Here is a 20,454-nt window from a genome sequence, read left to right as displayed (position 1 = left end):
TCCCTTATGAGTAGCTAGAACTAAAGGCATGTACCATTATGACAGGCACAAGTTTAAATTTTTGTTTTTTGTAGTGATGGGGTCTCAATATGTTGGTCAGGCTGGTCGCAATCTCCTGGGCTCAAGCAATCCGCCTGCCTCAGCCTCCCAAAGTCTTGGGATTACAAGCATGAGCCACCACATCTGGCATGCTTCTGATTGCAGGCCCTCTAAACAGTCATCTCAAAGTATGTCAAAGAAGTATATTTTGGGGTGAAATATTTTGATTTCCTTCAAAGCCATTGTAGGGTTAATAATTGGCCTAATTTCAATATTGCTGTGTATTGGGAAATAGGGAGGTCCAAGGGGGAGAAGGGTGGGGAAACGGGCAGTTGTTGGAGTAGTCAGAATACACATAACATTTATCAATTAAATTTGTCTTCCTATATGAGTGCAGTACGTGGCACCTGTATTAGTCCATTTTCATGGTGATGATAAAGACGTACCCGAGACTGGAAAGAAAAAGAGGTTTAATTGGACCTACAGTTTCCACATGGCTGGGGAGGCCTCAGAATCATGGCGGGAGGTGAAAGGTATTTCTTACATGGCTGTGGCAAGAGAAAAATGAGGAAGAAGCAATAGTGGAAACCCCTGATAAACCTATCGAATTTCATGAGACTTACTCACTATCATGAGAATAGCACAGGAAAGACTGGCCCTCATGATTCAATTATCTCCCCCTAGGTCTCTCCCTCAACACATGGGAATTCTGGGAGATACAATTCAAGTTGAGATTTGGGTGGGGACACAGCCAAACCGTAACAGTACCCCAAAACAATTACCATAGTAACATCAAAAATCATTGATCACAAAGCACTATACCAGATATAATGATGAACAAATTTAAATATTGCAAAAATTATTGAATATTATGTGACACAGAGACACAAAGTGAGCACATGCTGTTGGAAATATGGCACCAATAGATGTGCTTGAGGCAAGGTTGTCACAAACCTTCAATTTGTAAAAACAAATAAACAAACAAAAAAGCAAAGAAAAGCAATGTCTGTTAAGAGCAACAAAGCAAATCACAATAAAACGAGGCATGTTGTTATCATCATCTAACAGGCACATTTTGGTTTCAAAAAAACTGGACATATATTAAGATCTAATATGTATTTTACTGTCCAGGAATTTTCTCAAGATTGTATTGCAGAAAATTTTAAAGCCAGTTATTCTACTCTAACACAGTTATTTATTTTTCTTCAATCTCACTTTTTTTCTAAGTATGTCTCTCTTGGACATGGTTTTAATAATTTACAATATAAAGAGACATAGGCTGAATTTATGGCAGCACTGAGTTAACAAAAAGAGATAATCCTGTTCGCTTATTTGATAACCCAGCTGAACCTGAAGTACTGATTTCAGCCTGTTCATCACCTGAATGGGCTGCAGTGGTTAGAGGGTTTCCAACACAGCCATTGGAAGACTTTAAAAAGGTAATGCTGTAATCCATGTAGCCAGGAAGGGGTAGGTCCCTTATAACTCTGTAATCCTCTGGGCCCTGCTTTCTTTTTCCTCTCCTGATTGATGACACCAGGCCCATTGGTGGTATAACTCTGGGTTTCCCTCAGTCTCAAGATCTCAGTCAGGGTGGGAGAAGTGGAAGAACAAGCCTTCTTGCAGACCACTGGTTGATTGGCAGCCTTTGCCATAGCTAATCTGGTTTGTTTTCAGGTCAGTGACAGTCACTTTTAGGAGCGGGTTCGTTTGCTTTCAAAATCCATTTCCCCGTTCCTCTCAGGGTTCTTTGCCCCAAAGGACTTTGCCCTTTCTTTCTCAGTGGACACCTTGGCACCTTCTGCAAACAGACAGTCCCGCAGAGGCCTTCGACGAGTGTCACTCTATCTGTCTCGCGCTCCTAAGAGAGGTGTAGCAGAAAGCAGTGCCCCAGGCCTCCACGCGACGGTGAAGCAGGAACCAGGGGCTGCCAGCAGAGCAGCCCAGGTGCGTCGCCTTAGGGACGGAGCTGCCAAGTGCCGAGCTGGGGCTGCCAGAGCCGAGCCGGGAACGGCATTTGCCAGAGCCGAGGCGGAAGCCGGAGCATTTGGGGGACGGGACCGCGGGAACCCGGAAACGCCTGGGCTGCACCGAGCTGGCGGTGGCTACGGCGACGGGAGACGGCGGCGCTGCGGGTCAGCGGTCGCGTTGGACCCAGCGGACTCGGCAGCCTGGGGCGCCCGGCGGAGCTGAACCGCGGCCCGCGGTGGTGGGCTCAGCCGGTCGAGCTGCGCGGGAGGTGAGTCCTGAGCGCACCTGGGGAGGGGCAGGAGCCAGGAGGCCAGCGGCTGCGGGGTGGCCCGGGCAGCTCCTGGAGGAGGAGGAGGAGGAAGAGGAGGCATGCGAGGGGGCTGATGTGAAGTCTGCAGGGGTGAAGGGGACGGTATCGAAGACCTGAAATACAGTGCTAGCTAAATAGGGTTGGGAGCAGATGAGGTGACACGTTGTAACTCCGACGGACGACGTGCGGAATGTGCTGGGTGGAGGAGGAAAAAAGGCCCGAGGAGAGGGGTGTGTCAAGCGAATGAAGACGGCAGTGTGTGCCTCAGCGCCTGGGGCGTGCGGAGCTAGTGACGGCTGGGCCCGGCTGGGGTCACATCCCTTCAGTGAACATCCCATGAGCTCTCACTCGGTGTTGAGCCCTGTGGTAGGCACAGATGCACCCGACCAGCACCTGGAGCTCAAGAAGCCGCAGGAACTTAAAGAAATGGAAAGGCTGCCCTTGGTAAGGCTAGTAAGAACACAAGGACTGTTTGAGGCGGGGTGAAATTCTCATCAGAACAGGTGTGTGGGTGCATTGCTTTATCGTAAAAGACGATCTTTTATTATGTTCTCTTAAATGCAGTATTTGAAAATTAAGTCTTTTTGTTTTTGAAGTCATCTTTCGGCTTTAGTAGTTAAAGGTGAAATTTGGTGCAGTTTCTTACTTGGTGTTCTTATTCACTTTCACTGGTAAACTCAGGGTGTTTCAAGGGAATGACTTGTAAACTTAAAATTTCTGATGCTAACTTTCCTCCCAACTGTTGATTCTATCTCTTCAGCATCTCAAATTTAGTTCTCCCCTTTTTCATTCCCACTACCTCTCTGCTAAATATGCTCGGCTTTCCTCTTCTTACTTGCGCTAGAGCAGTAACTTCCAAACTGGACTTGTCCTCAGCCTGGCGCCTTTCCAGTTACTTGCCTCCAAATTACTTTTAAAGCCAAAGATCTTATGCCTTTCTTTTTTTGGTTATTCCTTCCTCAGAAATACGCAGTGATTCTCGATCGGCTTCAGAATAAAATGTAAATTATTTAGGGAGGCATTTAATACACTTTATATTATTTAGGGAGGCTTCAAATTTTTCCTTCAAAATTTCAGTCTGACTATGGCTCCAGTAAAATCAATATGATCCTTTAATTCTTTTTTCCTTTTATTCTGTTAAACAAATATTACTTTTTCCCACATATCCTATTTTTTAGCCAAACTGTAGTAGTTAATTAGATGTCCAGTTTCTGAACATGCTATATGCCTATCTGCCTTGGTCTTTGCTTTTATCCTTTCTTCCTACAAAGAAGAAACAAACAAGGAAGGCCTTCCTTGCTGTCTTTGTAGAAATTCTACTTATTCTTCAATTCCTTAAATGCCACCTCTTTCTTATGCAGCTTTCTGAAATCTGCCAAATCCAGTTCATTCTTTTTTTCTTTTTCTTTTTCTCTTCTTTTGAGACAGAGTTTTGCTCTTGTTGCCCAGGCTGGAGTGCAATGGTGTGATCTTGGCTCCCTGCAACCTCCGCTTCCAGGGTTAGGGCAATTCTCCTGCCTCAGCCTCCCGAAGTAGCTGGGATTACAAGTGCCCACCACCATGCCCAGCTAATTATTTTGTATTTTTAGTTGAGATGGGGTTTCACCATGTTGGCCAGGCTGGTCTTGAACTCCTGACCTCAGGTGATCCACTTGCCTTGACCTCCCAAAGTGTTGGGATTACAGGCGTGAGCCACCACGCCCAGCCCATTTTTTTTCTTCATGTGTGCTGGGCTTTATAAATCTTATAATACTTGTTAAATTTGCATTGTACTGTGGTTATTTGAGAGTTCTATTGTCCCTACTATAATGTAAGCTTCCTAAGGAAAGCATTTGTGCTTACTACTTTTTTTTTTTTTTTGAGATGGAGTCTTGCTCTGTCACTCAGGCTGGAGTGCAGTGGCATGACCCTCTCACCTCACTGCCACCTCTGCCTCCCAGGTTTAAGAGATTCTTCTGCCTCAGCCTCTCAAGTAGCTGGGACTACAGTACAGGTGTGCATCACCATGCCTGGCTAATTTTTGTATTTTTAGTAGAGACGGGGTTTTGCCATGTTGGCCAGGCTGGTTTCAAACTCCTGGCCTCAAGTGATCCACCCACCTCACCTCCTAAAGTGCCAAAATTACAGGCATGAACCACTGCACCCAGCCTGTACTTACTACATTTTTAAAGCACTTTAGTACTTGAACACATCATAATGTGTTAGACTCTTAAATATTTGTTACATTAATCATGTAGTGAAACAGTCTCTTATTGTGCTCCTGGAGACAAGATGAGCTCTTGAGTTGTTATAGAAACTTACTGTGGATTTAATATGTGAAAATGCTTTTCTGTTCTATGTTTTAGTACCTCATTTGATCCTGGTAATAAATTGTTGGGGTAGCATAGTTATTATCACCACTATTTTATAGATAAGAATATTAAAGTTCAGACAGACCAAATAGTTTGCCCTGGGTCTTACATACACTCCTTAGGCTGCCTCAATTGTATTTGAAATTGATATAATTTGTGTCCTGAAACATGTGCCTTTTACTCAGTAGAAATTCAACATGTTGAACGAGTAATTGGATAAGTTATAGAATCAATGGAAAGAATCTCATTTGAAAGCCTAAACTTGTTCAGTAGCCATGAAGTATAACTTTTGAGCTTTTCCTTTCCTGAGAAGTATAGAGAGTGAAGTTTCTTTTTGATGTTAATCAACTGTGGATTTGTGTGTGTGTGTGTGTGTGTGTGTGTGTGTGTGTGTGTGTCTGTAAGTGCCAGACATTTAGAGTAAGTTATAGACCTGTCTGGGTAACTGAAATAGCTTGAACATCATCAGACTGACAGTTAATAATGTCATTCATGAGTATAAATTTATTATTAAGTAAGATTCAGGTGAATATGAATTGGTAGCTTAACATTAGATTTTAATCCTCACAAAAGCAATGTATTCTTAAGTATGTTCAACTTAATTATCTCTATTAATGGAGTGTAGTGGTTATATATTTTTAATCATTGTTTCTTTAATGTATCTTGTTATATAAATCTGAGTGTTTAATATATAAGTGTGAAAATGACTTTAGAAGGTACAATGTTGCTTAGCTTCTCTATCCAGATTGCCTGACCAGAACTCTTTCTAGTTTATCATCCATGTTGGAGATACCATCTAAAATGAAACCAAAGAGCCAGTTTAAGATATGTTACTGTACTTAGAGATAAGAAGTTTGATTGAAAAGGTATGCTAGGTCACAAAGCATAGTAGAAATTAGAATTAAGATGAAGCTGAAACTGGGCCGGGCACGGTGGCTCATGCCTATAATCCCAGCACTTTGGGAGGCCGAGGCAGGCAGATCACAAGGTCAGGAATTTGAGACCAGCCTGACCAGCATGGTGAAACCCTGTCTCTACTAAAAATACAAAAAATTAGCCAGGCATGGTGGTGGACGCCTGTAGTCCCAGCTACTCGGGAGGCTGAGGCAGGACAATGGCTTGAACCCGGGAGGCAGAGGTTGCAGTGAGCCGAGATCGCACCATTGCACTCCAGTCTGGGCAACAGAGCGAGACTGCATCGAAAAAAAAAAAAAAAAATTGAAGCTGAAACTTTGAGGTCATGTCAGATAAAATGCTAAGAAACAAGCTCATTCCACAAAGTATCTACATAGGACTTTATATCTACCCAGAGCCTAGTTTTTTCTGTAAAAGTTATATAAGAAGTTTTTTTCTAAATTCATATATGCTATAAAACCAATTTCAAACAGCATTTCTAATAGTATTTTCTATCATGAATAGGTTTTATAAAGGTATTCAATGAATAAGGCATTGTAGTATAATAATCACTTTATTTTATTTATATTCCTTAATCATAACCACCCACAAAATACATACTATTATTTATCACCATTTTATAGATAAGGGAAAGGAGGGACAGAGAGATTAAATAATTTGCTGTACTTATTAAGTTGTAGAGACAGAATGTGAACTCAGTCTGAGACCAAAGGCATACTTTTATATACTATGGTGACTGACCCTCTAATACCTGGATGTGCTTTTTTGTTTTTTAAATAATTTTTTTGTAGAGATGAAGTCTTACTATGTTGGCTTGGCTGGTCTTGAACTGCTGGCCTCAAGCGATCCTCCCACTATGGCCTCTGAAAGTGCTGAGATTACCGGTGTGATCAGTCCATAGACATGCTTAAACATAGGCTTTACTGCAAAGACTATGGGTTTTGACTGAAATAAATCGTGGTTCATGTCTGAGCTCTGACAAGTTATGCAAGACAAGCTATACACTTAATATATCAGAACCTGTGTTTCTTAATTTGTAAAATGAATACCTCCTTTTACAGATTAAATGAGATCTAAATGAGATAATACCTGTAAATCACCTAGTACAATGCCTGATATACTGTAGGTATTCAAGATTCTTTTACTGTTTTTACTTCTCTCATGAAATACAGTTATTACAGTTATTAGAAAACATTTAATGCAAACCAGTTTTGACCTGCATTTTTCTTTCTTTCTTTTTTTTTGAGACAGGGTCTCACTGTCACCTTGGCTGGAGTACAGAGGCGCAATCTTAGCTCACTGCAACTTCTACCGCCCTGGCTCAAGTGATCTCCCACTTTAGCCTCCCGAGTAGGTGGAACTACTGGCATGTGCCACCATACCTGGCTAATTTTTGTATTTTTTGTAGAGACAGCTTTCACCATGTTGCCCAGGCTGGTCTCAGACTTCTGGGCTCAACTGATCCGCCCACCTCAGCCTCCCAAAGTGTTGGAATTGCGGACCTGAGCCACCATGTCCAGCTCCTGCATTTGTCTTTTATGTTATTACACAGAGTTATGAAGAGATCATTCTCCCACAACAAATATTGTGGAGTTTATTTATTGTTTTATAAATTCAACACAGAGTAAATGCTTAATATATGACAGGTGCTGGTATGGAGAAGCAGGAAATACAGTTAATAGAAGAAGGAAATGTATATCATTTGTCAATAAATTGGTCTGATAAAATTTATGAGTGCTATTATAAAAGGTTTACACAAAATGGCATGAGAGTATAGTAGACGGAAGGATTCAGTCTGCTTGGAAGACATATGAAACTTCACTGAAACTTATATTTTGAGTACTGTAAGATATGTAGAGGTTCTACAAATACAGAAGGGAGAAGAGGTGTTTAAAAAGAGGAATATTTGTTCAGTGAATGCATGAAAGAACAAGATTGAGACATGCAATTGTTTATTGCAGGAAATGTAGGTTGGGACCAGATTATGAGGGCTCTTTTATGTGAAGGAGTTTGGACTCTATCCTCTTTTGTAAGAAGTCAGTTAAACTTTACAAACAGGGCAAGGGACAGTGACTCATGCCTGTAATCCCAGCACTTGGGGAGGCCTAGGTGAGAGGATCACTTGAGGGCAGGAGTTTGAGACCAGCATGGGCAATGAAGCAAGACCCTAGCTCTACAAAAAATAAAAAAATCATGTGGTAGCATGCGCTTGTAGGTCCAGCTACTTGGGAGGCTGAGGCAGAAGGATTGCCTGAGCCCGGTAGGTTGAGGCTGCAGCGAGCCGTGATCACAGCACTGCACTCCAGCCTGGGTGACAGAGTCAGACTTGGTCTCAAAAAAACCCCAAAAAAACCAGAAACGGAAGAGATGTGATCAGACCTACGTCTTATTAAGATATCTGCTATATGGAGCCTAGATTAGAGTTGAGAGCGTCTGAAGCTTGCCCTCTTCAGTTAGGCAGAGTTACATGAGACTTGAACAGTAAATGTAGAACAAACATAATTAATATATATTTATATTCTCTGTAGCTTAAGCTTATAGTATGTGTAAACTTCTAAGACTGTAGGTTTACCAGGAACTGGTTGCAATTTCATGTTTAGGAAAGGTGTTGTTTAAAAAAACAAAACTATACAGCATTTGGATTCGAATATTGGAATCTTGTTCTCAAGGGAAAGTGGTAATCTAACATTAATTATTTAAACATAATCAGCAGCTAGAATTTTTTGAAGTTTGAAAAGCTTTGACAACAAAGGAAGACAAGTCATTCTACTGTAAAGGCACATGCACTGTAAGTTTATCACAGCACTATTCACAATAGCAGACATAGAATCAATCTAGATGCCCAACAGTGGTGAACTGGACATAAAAATACGGTACATATACACCCTGGAATACTATGCAGCTATAAAACAATGAGAACATGGCCTTTGCAGCAACATGGATGGAGCTGAAGGCCATTATTCTAAACAAATTAATGCAGGAACAGAAAACCAAATACTGCGTGTTCTCAGTTATAAGTAGGAGCTAAACATTGAGTACATATGGACACAAAGAAGGGGACACAGTAGACATTGAGGTCTATTTAAGGGTGCAGGGTTGGAGGGGGGTAAGGATTGAAAAACTACCTATTGGGCATTATGCTGATTACCTGGGTGACAAAATTATCTATACACCAAACCCCCATGACACACAATTTACCCATGTAACAAACATGCATACCTACCTCTTACCTTCAATCTAAAATAAAAGTTGGGAAAAAAAAGAATGTTTAACAGTTCGTCAGACCACAAATCCATAAAAATTGCTTATTCTATGTTGTTTCAGTTAAATTATCTTCACGTTAAATTTTTAAAAATTTAATCCAAATTTAATATAACTGAGTTGAAATCTGATTGTCAGCAAGGCCTCACTCCATCTGGTTGCTCTGGGAGAGCATCCATTCCTTTCCTCTTCCAGCTTCTGGCAGCTGCCAGTATTCCTTTGCTTGTGCCTGCATCACTCTAATATTCAAGGACAGCATCATCAAATCTCTCTCTGCTTCATCTTCATATTGCATTCTTCTCTTGTGTATCTGTATTCTCCTTTTCTTTTATTTCTTTATTTCTTTTTTTTTTTTTTTTGAGACGGAGTCTCGCTCTGTCGCCCAGGCTGGAGTGCAGTGGCGCGATCTCGGCTCACTGCAAGCTCCGCCTCCCGGGTTCACGCCATTCTCCTGCCTCAACCTCCCGAGTAGCTGGGACTACAGGCGCCCACCACCGTGCCTGGCTAATTTTTTGTATTTTTAGTAGAGATGGGGTTTCACCGTGTTAGCCAGAATGGTCTCAATCTCCTCCATCTCGTGATCTGCCCGCCTTGGCTTCCCAAAGTGCTGGGATTACAGGTGTGAGTCATGGTGCCCAGCATCCTCTTCTTTTTAAAAATATTTTTCCAGACCGGGTGCAGTGGCTCACATCTGTAATCCCAGCACTTTGAGGGGCCGAGGTGGGTGAATCACCTGAGGTCAGGAGTTCAAGAGCACCCTGGCCAACATGGTGAAATCCCATCTCTAGTAGAAATACAAAAATCAGCCAGGCATGGTGGTGAAAGTCTGTAATCCCAGCTAGTCGGGAGACTGAGGCAGAAGAATTGCTTGAACCCAGGAGGCAGAGGTTGCAATGAGCTGAGATCACACCATTGCACTCCAGCCTGGGCAACAGAGCAAGACTCCATCTCAGAATATATATATTCCAGCTTTATTGAAGTGTTTATATATATACATATTAATTAAATATTTGATGGCTGATTTCCATCTGGAGAATTGTGTGATAACTGTATTTTTTTTAACTTCTATCCCCAATCTTCTTAGTTTTGAATCTTTACTAATGATTAGTGCCTGTAGACCCTACCTGACTTTTACACAAGTCTCTGTTCTTTGTAGAATATCTTTAACTGTTGTAAGTGGTGGGAAGTGACCATAACAGAATGAGGTAGAGCAGAATTGCATGCGATTGTGGGGAAATGGGAGGGTGGGAAGGAGTAAGTCCATTTTTGCATGGCAGCACACATTGAAAGGAGATCTTAGAGATATTAAGTAGTTTTGTTTTCCAAATCAATGCATTTCTGTAAAGAGTACAATAGTGCTGAACGATTTTTATCTGAATATTAGAATGCAAATAGGTTTTATATTTGCATAGGTAAAGAAATATCTGAATACTCTTGGTTTTATTTGAATCTAGGAATGGAAATTTTGCAGCCTATGAAAGAACAAGTTAAAATGGATACTACTGTAACTTATGTACAGGTGATATTTTCTTAGTAAACAGTTACCTGACACCTTGAGGAAGAAAGAAAAGGAGAAAAAATGAAAAGTTGTTTAACTTAGAATGTGATAGGAGCCTGTAAGTTATAAAGAGTTGGTTAAATATTATTGAGCAAGATTTTGCTTTTTTTAAGCACTTAAGAGGGAACTAATTTAGGGGAGGCTATTGTTTCTTTCATAAAAATTGAGTTTATTATATCTGTAGTGTAAATTACTTTCTACTCAGTTCTTTCACTTATATAAAAAATGTTTTTGAATCTTCCACAAGATTATTATGGATTTCAAGTACAAGTATAGATTTCTTCTTGAGTACTGTATCTACTTCTGAGATAGTTAGAAAAGAATATGTACAAATACCAGTGTCAAAAGTCAACTGTGATGAATTTTGTCATTATTTAGCTTGTAATAATAGGTTATAGGTTTTTTTTTTGTTGTTGTTTGTTTGTTTGTTTGTTTTTTTGAGACAGAGTCTCGCTCTGTCCCCCAGGCTGGAGTGCAGTGGCTGGATCTCAGCTCACTGCAAGCTCCGCCTACCGGGTTCACTCCATTCTCCGGTCTCAGCCTCCGGAGTAGCTGGGACTACAGGCGCCCGCCATCTCGCCCGGCTAGTTTTTTGTATTTTTTAGTAGAGACGGGTTTTCACCGGGTTAGCCAGGATGGTCTCGATCTCCTGACCTCGTGATTCGCCCGTCTTGGCCTCCCAAAGTGCTGGGATTACAGGCTTGAGCCACTGCGCCCGGCCTTTTTTTTCTTTTTTGAGATGGAGTCTCACTCTGTCGCCCAGGCTGGAGTGCAGTGGCGCGATCTCGGCTCACTGCAAGCTCCGCCTCCCGGGTTCACGCCATTCTCCTGCCTCAGCCTCCTGAGTAGCTGGGACCACAGGCGCCCGCCACCGCGCCCGGCTAATTTTTTGTATTTTTAGTAGAGACGGGGTTTCACCGTGGTCTCGATCTCCTGACCTTGTGATCCGCCCGCCTCGGCCTCCCAAAGTGTTAGGATTACAGGCGTGAGCCACCGCGCCCAGCTAGGTTATAGTTTTAAAGTTTCGGCATCATGGAAGATAATGGACAAAAAATTTCAACTGAGCTCAGCATTTCTGTATGTATTTGCTTTTTTCTGTTGATTTACTTGGAAAAACCTTAAATGTTTGTTTTTTACCCTAATACTTGTCTCTGACCAGTGTATAATGTGACATATTTGCATAGCACTTTGTAACTTGTGTGTTTTCATATATACTCTCTTATGTCATTAACCTCTAGTAGACTGATATTGTTACTAAGGGAGTATAGTGTAAAATGTAGAGTAAAATGTAAATAGAGCTTACTCTAAAAATCATAACTTAGGAATTTAGCCCTTGTTTTTATAATAGAAGGAAAATTGACTTATAGAATATCTAAGATACTAGGTAGTCTAAAATGTATATGAATTTTATTTTATTATTTATTTATTTATTTTTGAGACAGAGTCTTGCTGTGTTGCCCAGGCTGGAGTGTAGCGGTGGGATTTTGGCTCACTGCAACCTCTGCCTCCCGGGTTCAAGAAATTCTTGTGGCCTCAGCCTCCTGAGTAGCTGGGATTACAGGTGTGTGCCACCATGCCTGGCTAATTTTTGTATTTTTAGTAGAGACGGGTTTTTGCCATGTTGACCAGGCTTGGCTCGAACTCCTGGCCTCGAGTGATCTGCTCACCTCAGCCTCCCAAAGTGCTGGGATTACAGACATGAGCCACTACACCCAGCCTGTATATGAATTTTAGTACTGTTTTATTTTTTATTATTATTATTATTTTTTGAGACGGAGTCTCGCTCTGTCACCCAGGCTGGAGTGCAGTGGCCGGATCTCAGCTCACTGCAAGCTCCGCCTCCCAGGTTCACGCCATTCTCCTGCCTCAGCCTCCTGAGTAGCTGGGACTACAGGCGCCCGCCACCTCGCCCGGCTAAGTTTTTGTATTTTTAGTAGAGACGGGGTTTCACTGTGTTAGTCAGGATGGTCTCGATCTCCTGACCTCATGATCCGCCCGTCTCGGCCTCCCAAAGTGCTGGGATTACAGGCTTGAGCCACCGTGCCCGGCCTTTTAGTACTGTTTTAAAACATTGACTAAACATTTAGTTTTTTAGGACTTTTAGTGGCTGGAGACATATCAGCAAAATACAGATACTGTCTCAGAATGGTAAGCTTTATACACAGACTGAAAAAGTATACAGACTATACATTGGTGAGCCACTGGAAGTAAGTCTGTAGTAATACTGATTTTAGGATTTACCTACAAGGATGTATTCTTGCCTCCCTCCCTCCCTCCCTCCTCCCTCTTCCCTCCTCCTCCCTTCCTTCCTTCCTTCCTGTCTTCCTTCCTTCCTTCCTTCCTTCCTTCCTTCCGTCCGTCCGTCCGTCCGTCCGCCCGTCCGTCCGTCCGTCTCGCTGTGTTGCCTAGGCTGGAGTGCAGTGGCACAATCTCAGCTCACTGCAACCTCCGCCCCTTGGGTTCAAGCAATTCTCGTGCTTCAACCTCCTGAGTAGCTGGGATTACAGGTGCACACCACTGCACCCAGCTAATTTTTTGTATTTTTAGTAGAGACAGGGTTTCACCATGTTGCCCAGGCTGGTCTTGAACTCCTGAGCTCAGGCAATCCACCCGCCTCAGCCTCCCAAAGTGCTGGGATTACAGGTGTGAGCCACCACACCTGGCCTGTATTCTATTTTTGAAAAGATGAATATAAATTATTAGTATATGGTGTTTTGAATATTTTAGAACTCGGTATAGATCTGTAATGCAATTAATGAAGATATAAATAATGTATCAGTATCTCATTAATTTGGGGATGGCGTGGGTAGTAAGTGTGCATTAATGAAGCATATACATTATGTAATGTATGTTTCAAAATATTTAGACTTGTAGAGTAACTCATAATTGGCTGATAAAACTTTGTAAAGCAAGGATCTTTGGGAGGTGCTTTAATAAAAATGAAGGTAACTGGCATATCACATATATTTAAACTATAGATTTTAGTGTGTTTGAAAATCTTCTTCTCTTAAGAGTATAAAATAATTACTGAAAATATCTTTGAACATGAAATAAGCTAATATTTTTTGTATAAAATGCAAAAGTAAATTCTAACCAAGCCATCATCCAAACTCATTAAATCCAAATGAATGGAGTTTAGATGAATGAAATTTTCTTGTATATTTCCCCCCAAGAGGTGAGAAGAGATTTAAAAATAATAAAACTCAACTTTATAAATATCAAACATCCAAAAATTTAGAGGAGAATTAGTGATTAGAAAGCAAGTTCAAGATCTATTATTAATTAGGGTGACAAACAAAACTCTGAAATATTTTTTGTGCACAGGACTGTAAAGGATTTATAGAAGTACTAGCAATGTGATTGCTGTATCAAATCAGTGTGATTGTAATGTCTACACTCATACACAAAGATTATAATTATGTATCATAATAATTATGTAAGTTGATTATTATACGTTATATTTTACTATATAGATATACTCAAAGTTTACAATTTACAAACTTATGTGGAACTTTTAGGAGAAAAAGTTTAAATTAGATTAATAGAATCGTGTGTGTGTGTGTGTGTGTATGTGTGTGTGTGTGTGTGTTTCAGAACTGGAGGGGAGTGGGATGAAGAGAAGTTGGAAAATGGCTACAAAAATACCGTTGGGGGCCACGCGCGGTGGCTCATGCCTATAATCCCGCCACTTTGGGAGGCCGAGGCGGGCGGATCACGAGGTCAGGAGATTGATATCAACCTGACCAAGATGGTGAAACCCCGTCTCTACTAAAAATACAAAAAATTAGCCAGGCATGGTGGCGGGTGCCTGTAATCCCAGCTACTCAGAAGGCGGAGGCAGGAGAATCTCTTGTTTTTCTAATGTTATCTTCTAGAATTTTTACGGTTTCAGGTCTTAGATTTAAGTCCTTGATCCACCTTGAGTTGATTTTTGTATAAGGTGAGAGAGGAGGATCCAGTTTCATTTTTCTACATGTGGCTTGCCAGTTATCCCAGCACCATTCGTTGAATAGGGTGTCCTTTCCCCACTCTATGTTTTTGTTTGCTTTGTTGAAGATCAGTTGGCTGTAAGTATTTGGCTTTATTTCTGGGTTCTCTATTCTGTTCCATTGGTCTATGTGCCTATTTTTATAACAGTACCATGCTGTTTTAGTGACTATGGCCTTATAGTATAATTTGAAGTCAGGTAATGTGATACCTGACTTCACAGATTTGTTCTTTTTGCTTAGTCTTGCTTTGGCTATGCAGGTTCTTTTTTGGTTCCATGTGAATTTTAGGATTGTTTTCTAGTTCTATGAAGAATGATGCTGGCATTTTGATGGGAATTGCATTTAATTTGTAGATTGCTTTTGGCAGTATGGTCATTTTCACAATATTGATTCTACCCATCCATGAGTGTGGGATGTATTTCCATTTATATGTGTCATGTATGATTTCTTTCAGCAGTGTTTTGTAGTTTTCCTTGTAGAGGTCTTTCACCTCCTGGGTTAGGTATATTCCTAAGTATTTTATTTTATTGGTTTGCAGCTATTATAAAAGGGATTGAGTTGTTTATCTGATTCTCTGCTTGGTCACTGTTGGTGTATAGCAGAGCTACAGATTTGTATACATTACTTTTGTATCCTGAAACTTTGCTGAATTCATTTATCAGTTTTTTGGATGAGTCTTTAGGATTTTCTAAGTATATAATCATATTATCAGCAAACAGCCACAGTTTGACTTCCTTTTTATCAATTTGGATGCCTGATTATTTTCATTTTGAGTTTATTCTACTATTAGGCAGAATAGTAAGTTAAATTTTCATTCTTTATAGGTAATCTGTTGCAAATGATCATTTGTTTGCATATATTCTACTTTTCTTTTTTTTTTTTTTTGAGACAAAGTCTCACTCTGTCACTCAGGCTGGAGTGCAGTGGTGCCACCATGGTTCACTGCAGCCTCGACTTCCCGGGCTCAAGTGATCCTCCAACTTCAGCCTCCTGAGTAGCTGGGACTACAGGCATGCACCACCATGCCCAGATAATTTTTGTATTTTTTTAAGAGAGACACGGTTTTGCCATGTTGCATAGGCTAGCCTCTAACTCCTGGGCTCAAGTGATCCGCCTACCCCGGCACCTGGCCATATTCTACTTTTCAACTTTTAAAAACATACATTATAATAAATAGCATTAATAATAACTGTATTATTATGGTGAATGTTTATATTGATGTTTGGAAATGGAAATGCAAAATTTTCAAAGTGTATCCTGGGTTAGAAGCTGACCTTTAAATTTTATTTTATTTTATTTTATTTTATTTTTTGAGACAGGGCCTCTCTTTGTTACTCAGGCTGGAGTGCAGTGGTACATGATCTTGGCTCACTGCAGCTTTGACTTCCCGAACTCAAGGGATCCTTACTCCTCAGACCTCAATATCTGGGACCACATGCACAGGCCACCACGCCCAGCTAATTTTTGTATTTTTTGTAGAGACAAGTTTTCACCATTTTGACCAGACTGATTTCTAACTCTGGAGTCAAGTGATCTGCACACCTGGGCCTCCCAAAGTGCTGGGTTTACAAGCCTGAGCCACCACACCTGGTCTCAATTTTCAACTTGAAAAGAAGTTAGAGCATTGCTGTTATAATAGGGACATTATGGTCTTGTTTGCACAGAATAAACAAAAGACTTCCTTGAACAGATATGAAATCATTGTTTGACATTTTCCGGGAGAATTAGATGCCTCTGCCAAATGTAAGTTGCTGGAAATTTATTCTCTTCCATATAGAGGTAAAGGCACCAGAATGTCCTGGAATTTTACAATAGCATGTAGTGGGAGCCAGAGAGCCTGATATAAGCTATCTGGTGTCTCCAGTTACTAGTAGTGACCTTGAATAAATCATCTACTTCTTTATTCACTATTTTCTTCATTTTAAAGTGAAGAAATTGTGTTAGATTATTTCTAAAACATATTACACCTCTAAAATGCTATAATTTTATATCACATTGGACAAAATTGAGATAGATGATTAAGAAGTCTATGTATTCTTTCCTCTAAGCTTGATCCTTTCTTTGTAACAGAGATATATTATTCGATTTTTGTCTCTGAAAGTGAAATTAAATGCTTAAGATCATTTTTTCCAATAATTATAATCTATATATATTTAATGGTGAATATACATATTTTAACATTAAAAATTTTATTCTTATATTCATGGTGCTGCATTGTTCGTGTTTGGAGCATATTCAGTTGAGGGTAGGAATTGCTGAATTTAGTAAGCTAGACTTAATGCTTTTAGGAATAGATCTCTGTAACTATGGTACTTAGCCTAATGTAGGTATGAAATAATGACTGTTGAATCTGTTTGAATATATTATATGTATTATAATAATTAGGAGTTAAGGATCATATCTATACAACCATACCTAAACCATGGTAGCTTGGCTGTAGCAACCTGGTAGCTTGATAGCTTGGGTTGTGAGAGCTCTAAAGAGATATACTATAAACAGGGTTCACATTTGAAAAAATTTAGGTAGAAGTTGGACTCATGGAAAAGATAGAGGTGGGGTGAAGAATAGACTAACAGAATGTCCTTAGAATTAATCCAAAGAAATCTGATTTAGAGCCAAAGTTGTGAAGAAAGCCTGGTGAGGAATGCTATTATTTGGTATATCCTCAATCTTTAATTTTTAAAAATCAACTTTATTGAGTTGTAATTTACATACAGTAAAGTACCATTGAATTATTCAATGTACCCATTGAATAAAATGAACCACTGAACTTGTGAATTGTAGATTAAAAAAAAGAAAATCTACAATTCAGTGAATTCTGATAAATTCAACCTCATAACCACCACACAGTATTTCTACCACTACCAAAAATTCTTTGCTGTCTCTTTGCAGTCAACCCTCAACCCCAGCCCCTGTCTATAGGTAACCATAAATTTGCATCTGTCAGTGTAGTTTAATTTTGCCTTTTCTAGAATTTTATATAAATGGAAAGATAAAGTATGCAGTATACTGTTTTGTTTAAATTTTTTGGCTTAGTATGTTTTTTACTTTTTGGGGGTGCTTTAGTGTGGCAGTATTTTATTCCTTTTTATAGCTGAGCATTATTCCATTGTATGGATATACCACATAGGATCATTTATTCAAATATCGATGGGCATTTGGAGTATTTAATTTCTGATGTTACAAATAAAGCTCCTGTAAATATTCATGTACAAATATTGTTGTGAACATGCATTTGCAAATTTCTTGGGTACATCTAAGAGTGGAATTGCCAGGTCATATGAAAAGATTATGTTATTGTTTTCTTCCTTCTCTTCCTTCCCTTGCTTTTGTCCCTCCTCTCCTCTCCTCTTCCCTTCCCTCTCCTACCCCCTTCTCCCTTTCCCTCCTCTCCCCTCCTTCCCTTTCTTCCCTTCCTTTCCTACCTTCCCTTTCTTACCTCTCTTTCTGCTCTTGGTTTCCTCTCCCCTCTGCTTCCCCTCCTCTCCCCTCCCCTTCTGTCCTCTCTCCTATCCTCTTTTTGTTTTTATTTGAGAGGGTCTTGCTCTGTTGCTCAGGCTAGAATACAGCAGTTCAATCGTAGCTCACTATAACCTCAAACCTCCTGGGCTCAAACCATCCTCCTGCCTCAGCCTCCTGAGTAGATGGGACTACATGCATGTAGCACCAAACCCAGCTAATTTTTTAATTTTTTTGTAGAGATGGGGTCTCAATATGTTGCCCAGGCTGGTCTCAAACTCTGGCCTTAAGTGATCCTCCAGCCTCAGCCTCCCAAAGTGCTGTTTTCTTTTCATAAGGAATTAATAAACTTTTTCAAAGTGGTTGTACCATTTTACAGTTTTCACTAGCAATGTTGAGGGCTGTTTGCTCTAAATCCCCTTTAATTCTTAGTTGTATCAGTTTTTAAAATTTAGCCAGTCTAATAGGTACATAGTGGTATCTCATTGTGGTCTGAATTTGTATTTCTCTAATGACTGTGATGTTGAACACCTTTTCCTATGCCTATTAGTCACTCATTTGTCTTTATTGATAAAATATCTTTCTTTTTTTTTTTTTTTTTTTTTTTGAGATGGAGTGTTACTCTTGTTGCTCACACTGGAGTACAATGGCACAATCTTGGCTCCCTGCAGCCGCCATCTCCCGGGTTCAAGCGATTCTCCTGCCTCAGCCTCCTGAGTAGTTGGGATTACAGGCACCCGCGAGCATGCCCAGCTAATTTTTGTATTTTTAGTAGAGATGGGATTTCATCATGTTGGCCAGGCTATTCTTGAACTCCTGACCTCAGGTGATCCACCCACCTTGGCCTCCCAAAGTGCTGGGATTACAGGCGTGAGCCACCGCACCCGGCTGGTAAAATATCTTTTTGCCTATTTTTAAATTGGATTGTCAGTCTTTGATTTATTGTATTATTAAAGTTCTGTATATATTCTGGATATATTGTCAGATCCATGTATTGAGAATATTTTCTCCCATAATGTAGTTTGCCTTTCATGTTATTTTATAGTATCTTTGGAAGAGCAGTCTTTGATTTATTATTGTTTTATTTTATTGAGGCAGAGTCTTGCTCTGTCACCCAGGCTGTAGTGTGGTGGCATGAACATGGCTCACTGCAGCCCTGACCTTCTGGGCTCAATTGATCCTCCTGCCTCAGCTTCTTGCATGCTGGGACCACAGGTGCATGCCACCATGCCTAGCTAATTTTTTGTAGAACTGGGGTTTCACTTTGTTGTCCAGGCTGGTCTTGAACTTCTGGGCACAAGTGATGCTTCTGCCTCAGCCTCTCAAAGTGCTGGGATCACAGGTGTAAGCCACTGCACCTGGCTCATTTTTTAATTTTAATGCGTCCAATTTATCAATTTTTTTCATTTATGGTTTGTGCTTTTTGTATCCTAAGAACTCTTGGCCTATCTCTACATGATTACAGTTTTTTTCCTATGCTTTCTTATTGAATATTTATAGTTTCAGCTTTTGTAATGGCTATATGATCCATTTCTAGTTAATATTTGGTATGAGAAAGTTAGGGGTAGAAAGCTATTTTTAAAAAAATGCATATATCTGGTGGGGCACAGTGGCTCACGCCTGTAATCCCAGCACTTTGGGAGACTGAGGCAGGCAGATCATGAGGTCAGGAGATCGAGAGACCATCCTGGCCAACATGGTGAAACCCCGTCTCTACTAAAAATACAAAAATTAGCTGGGCATGGTGGTGTGTGCTTGTAATCCCAGCTACTTGGGAGGCTGAGACAAGAGATTTGCCTGAACCAGGGAGTCAGAGGTTTCAGTGACCTGAGATCGTACCACTGCACTCCGGCCTGATGATAGAGCGAGACTCCGTCTCAAAAATAAATAAATAAAAATAAATAAATAAATAAAAATACATATATCTCATTATTCCAGTCCAGAACTATTTGTTGAAAAGACTGTTCCTTATTTTTGTACCATTGTCAAATATTGTTTGACAATATTTATGTGTGGTTTAATAGACTGAATATTTGTGCTCTTCCCTCTGTCCCCTGCCTCCCCAAATTCACATGTTGAAATCCTAACTCTCAGTATGATGGTGTTAAGAAGTAGGGCCTATGGGAGGTAATTAGGTCATGAAAGTGGAGCCCTCATGAATGAGATTAGTGCCTTTATAAAAAGAGACCGCCGAGAACTCTCTATTTTCTGCCATGTGAGGATACAATGAGAAGACAGACATCTGTGAACCCAGAAGAGAGGCCTCACTAGAACCCAGTGATGCCAGCACTCTGATCTTGGACTTCCAGCCTGCAGAACTGTGAGAAATAAATTGCTGTGTTTATAAGCCACCCAGTCTATGATACTTCGTTATAGCAGCCTAAGCTCATGAGACATATGGATCTAAATCTGGACTATATTCTGTTCCATTGATCTATGCTTCTGTCCTCATGCAAATACCAGATTTTGTTTTTTTGTTTTGAGACGGTGTCTCGCTCTTTTGCCCAGGCAGGAGTGCAGTGGCGCAATCTCAGCTCACTGCAACCTCCGCCTCCAGGGTTCAATCAATTCTCCTGCCTCAGCTTCCCGAGTAGCTGGGAT

General features: G+C 40.5%; 1 protein-coding gene across 5 annotated transcripts in view; it reads left to right on the top strand.

Moving 5' to 3' along the window:
• Positions 1-2,145: 2,145 nt before the first annotated feature.
• The window catches only part of LOC105485465 (solute carrier family 35 member A3), a 64,384-nt gene continuing 46,075 nt past the window's right edge, over positions 2,146-20,454 (top strand). The window contains exon 1 of one of the 5 annotated variants that reach the window (XM_011747843.3): positions 2,146-2,278. Coding sequence is in view for 4 of the 5 variants with exons in the window: in XM_011747838.2 (XP_011746140.1) it covers positions 2,564-2,764 (201 nt within the window). In the remaining variant the exon portion in view is untranslated. Of the gene's footprint in view, positions 2,279-2,400; positions 2,765-20,454 lie in introns of those variants that run through there. The other 4 variants (XM_011747838.2, XM_011747839.3, XM_011747841.2 and 1 more) reach the window with 4 other exon arrangements.

Source organism: Macaca nemestrina, chromosome 1 (genome assembly GCF_043159975.1).
Source record: "Macaca nemestrina isolate mMacNem1 chromosome 1, mMacNem.hap1, whole genome shotgun sequence".
NCBI classification, from domain to species: Eukaryota; Metazoa; Chordata; class Mammalia; order Primates; family Cercopithecidae; genus Macaca; species Macaca nemestrina.
The sequence above is the reverse complement of the archived record's forward strand: the minus strand, read 5'-3'. Positions and strand labels throughout refer to the sequence as shown.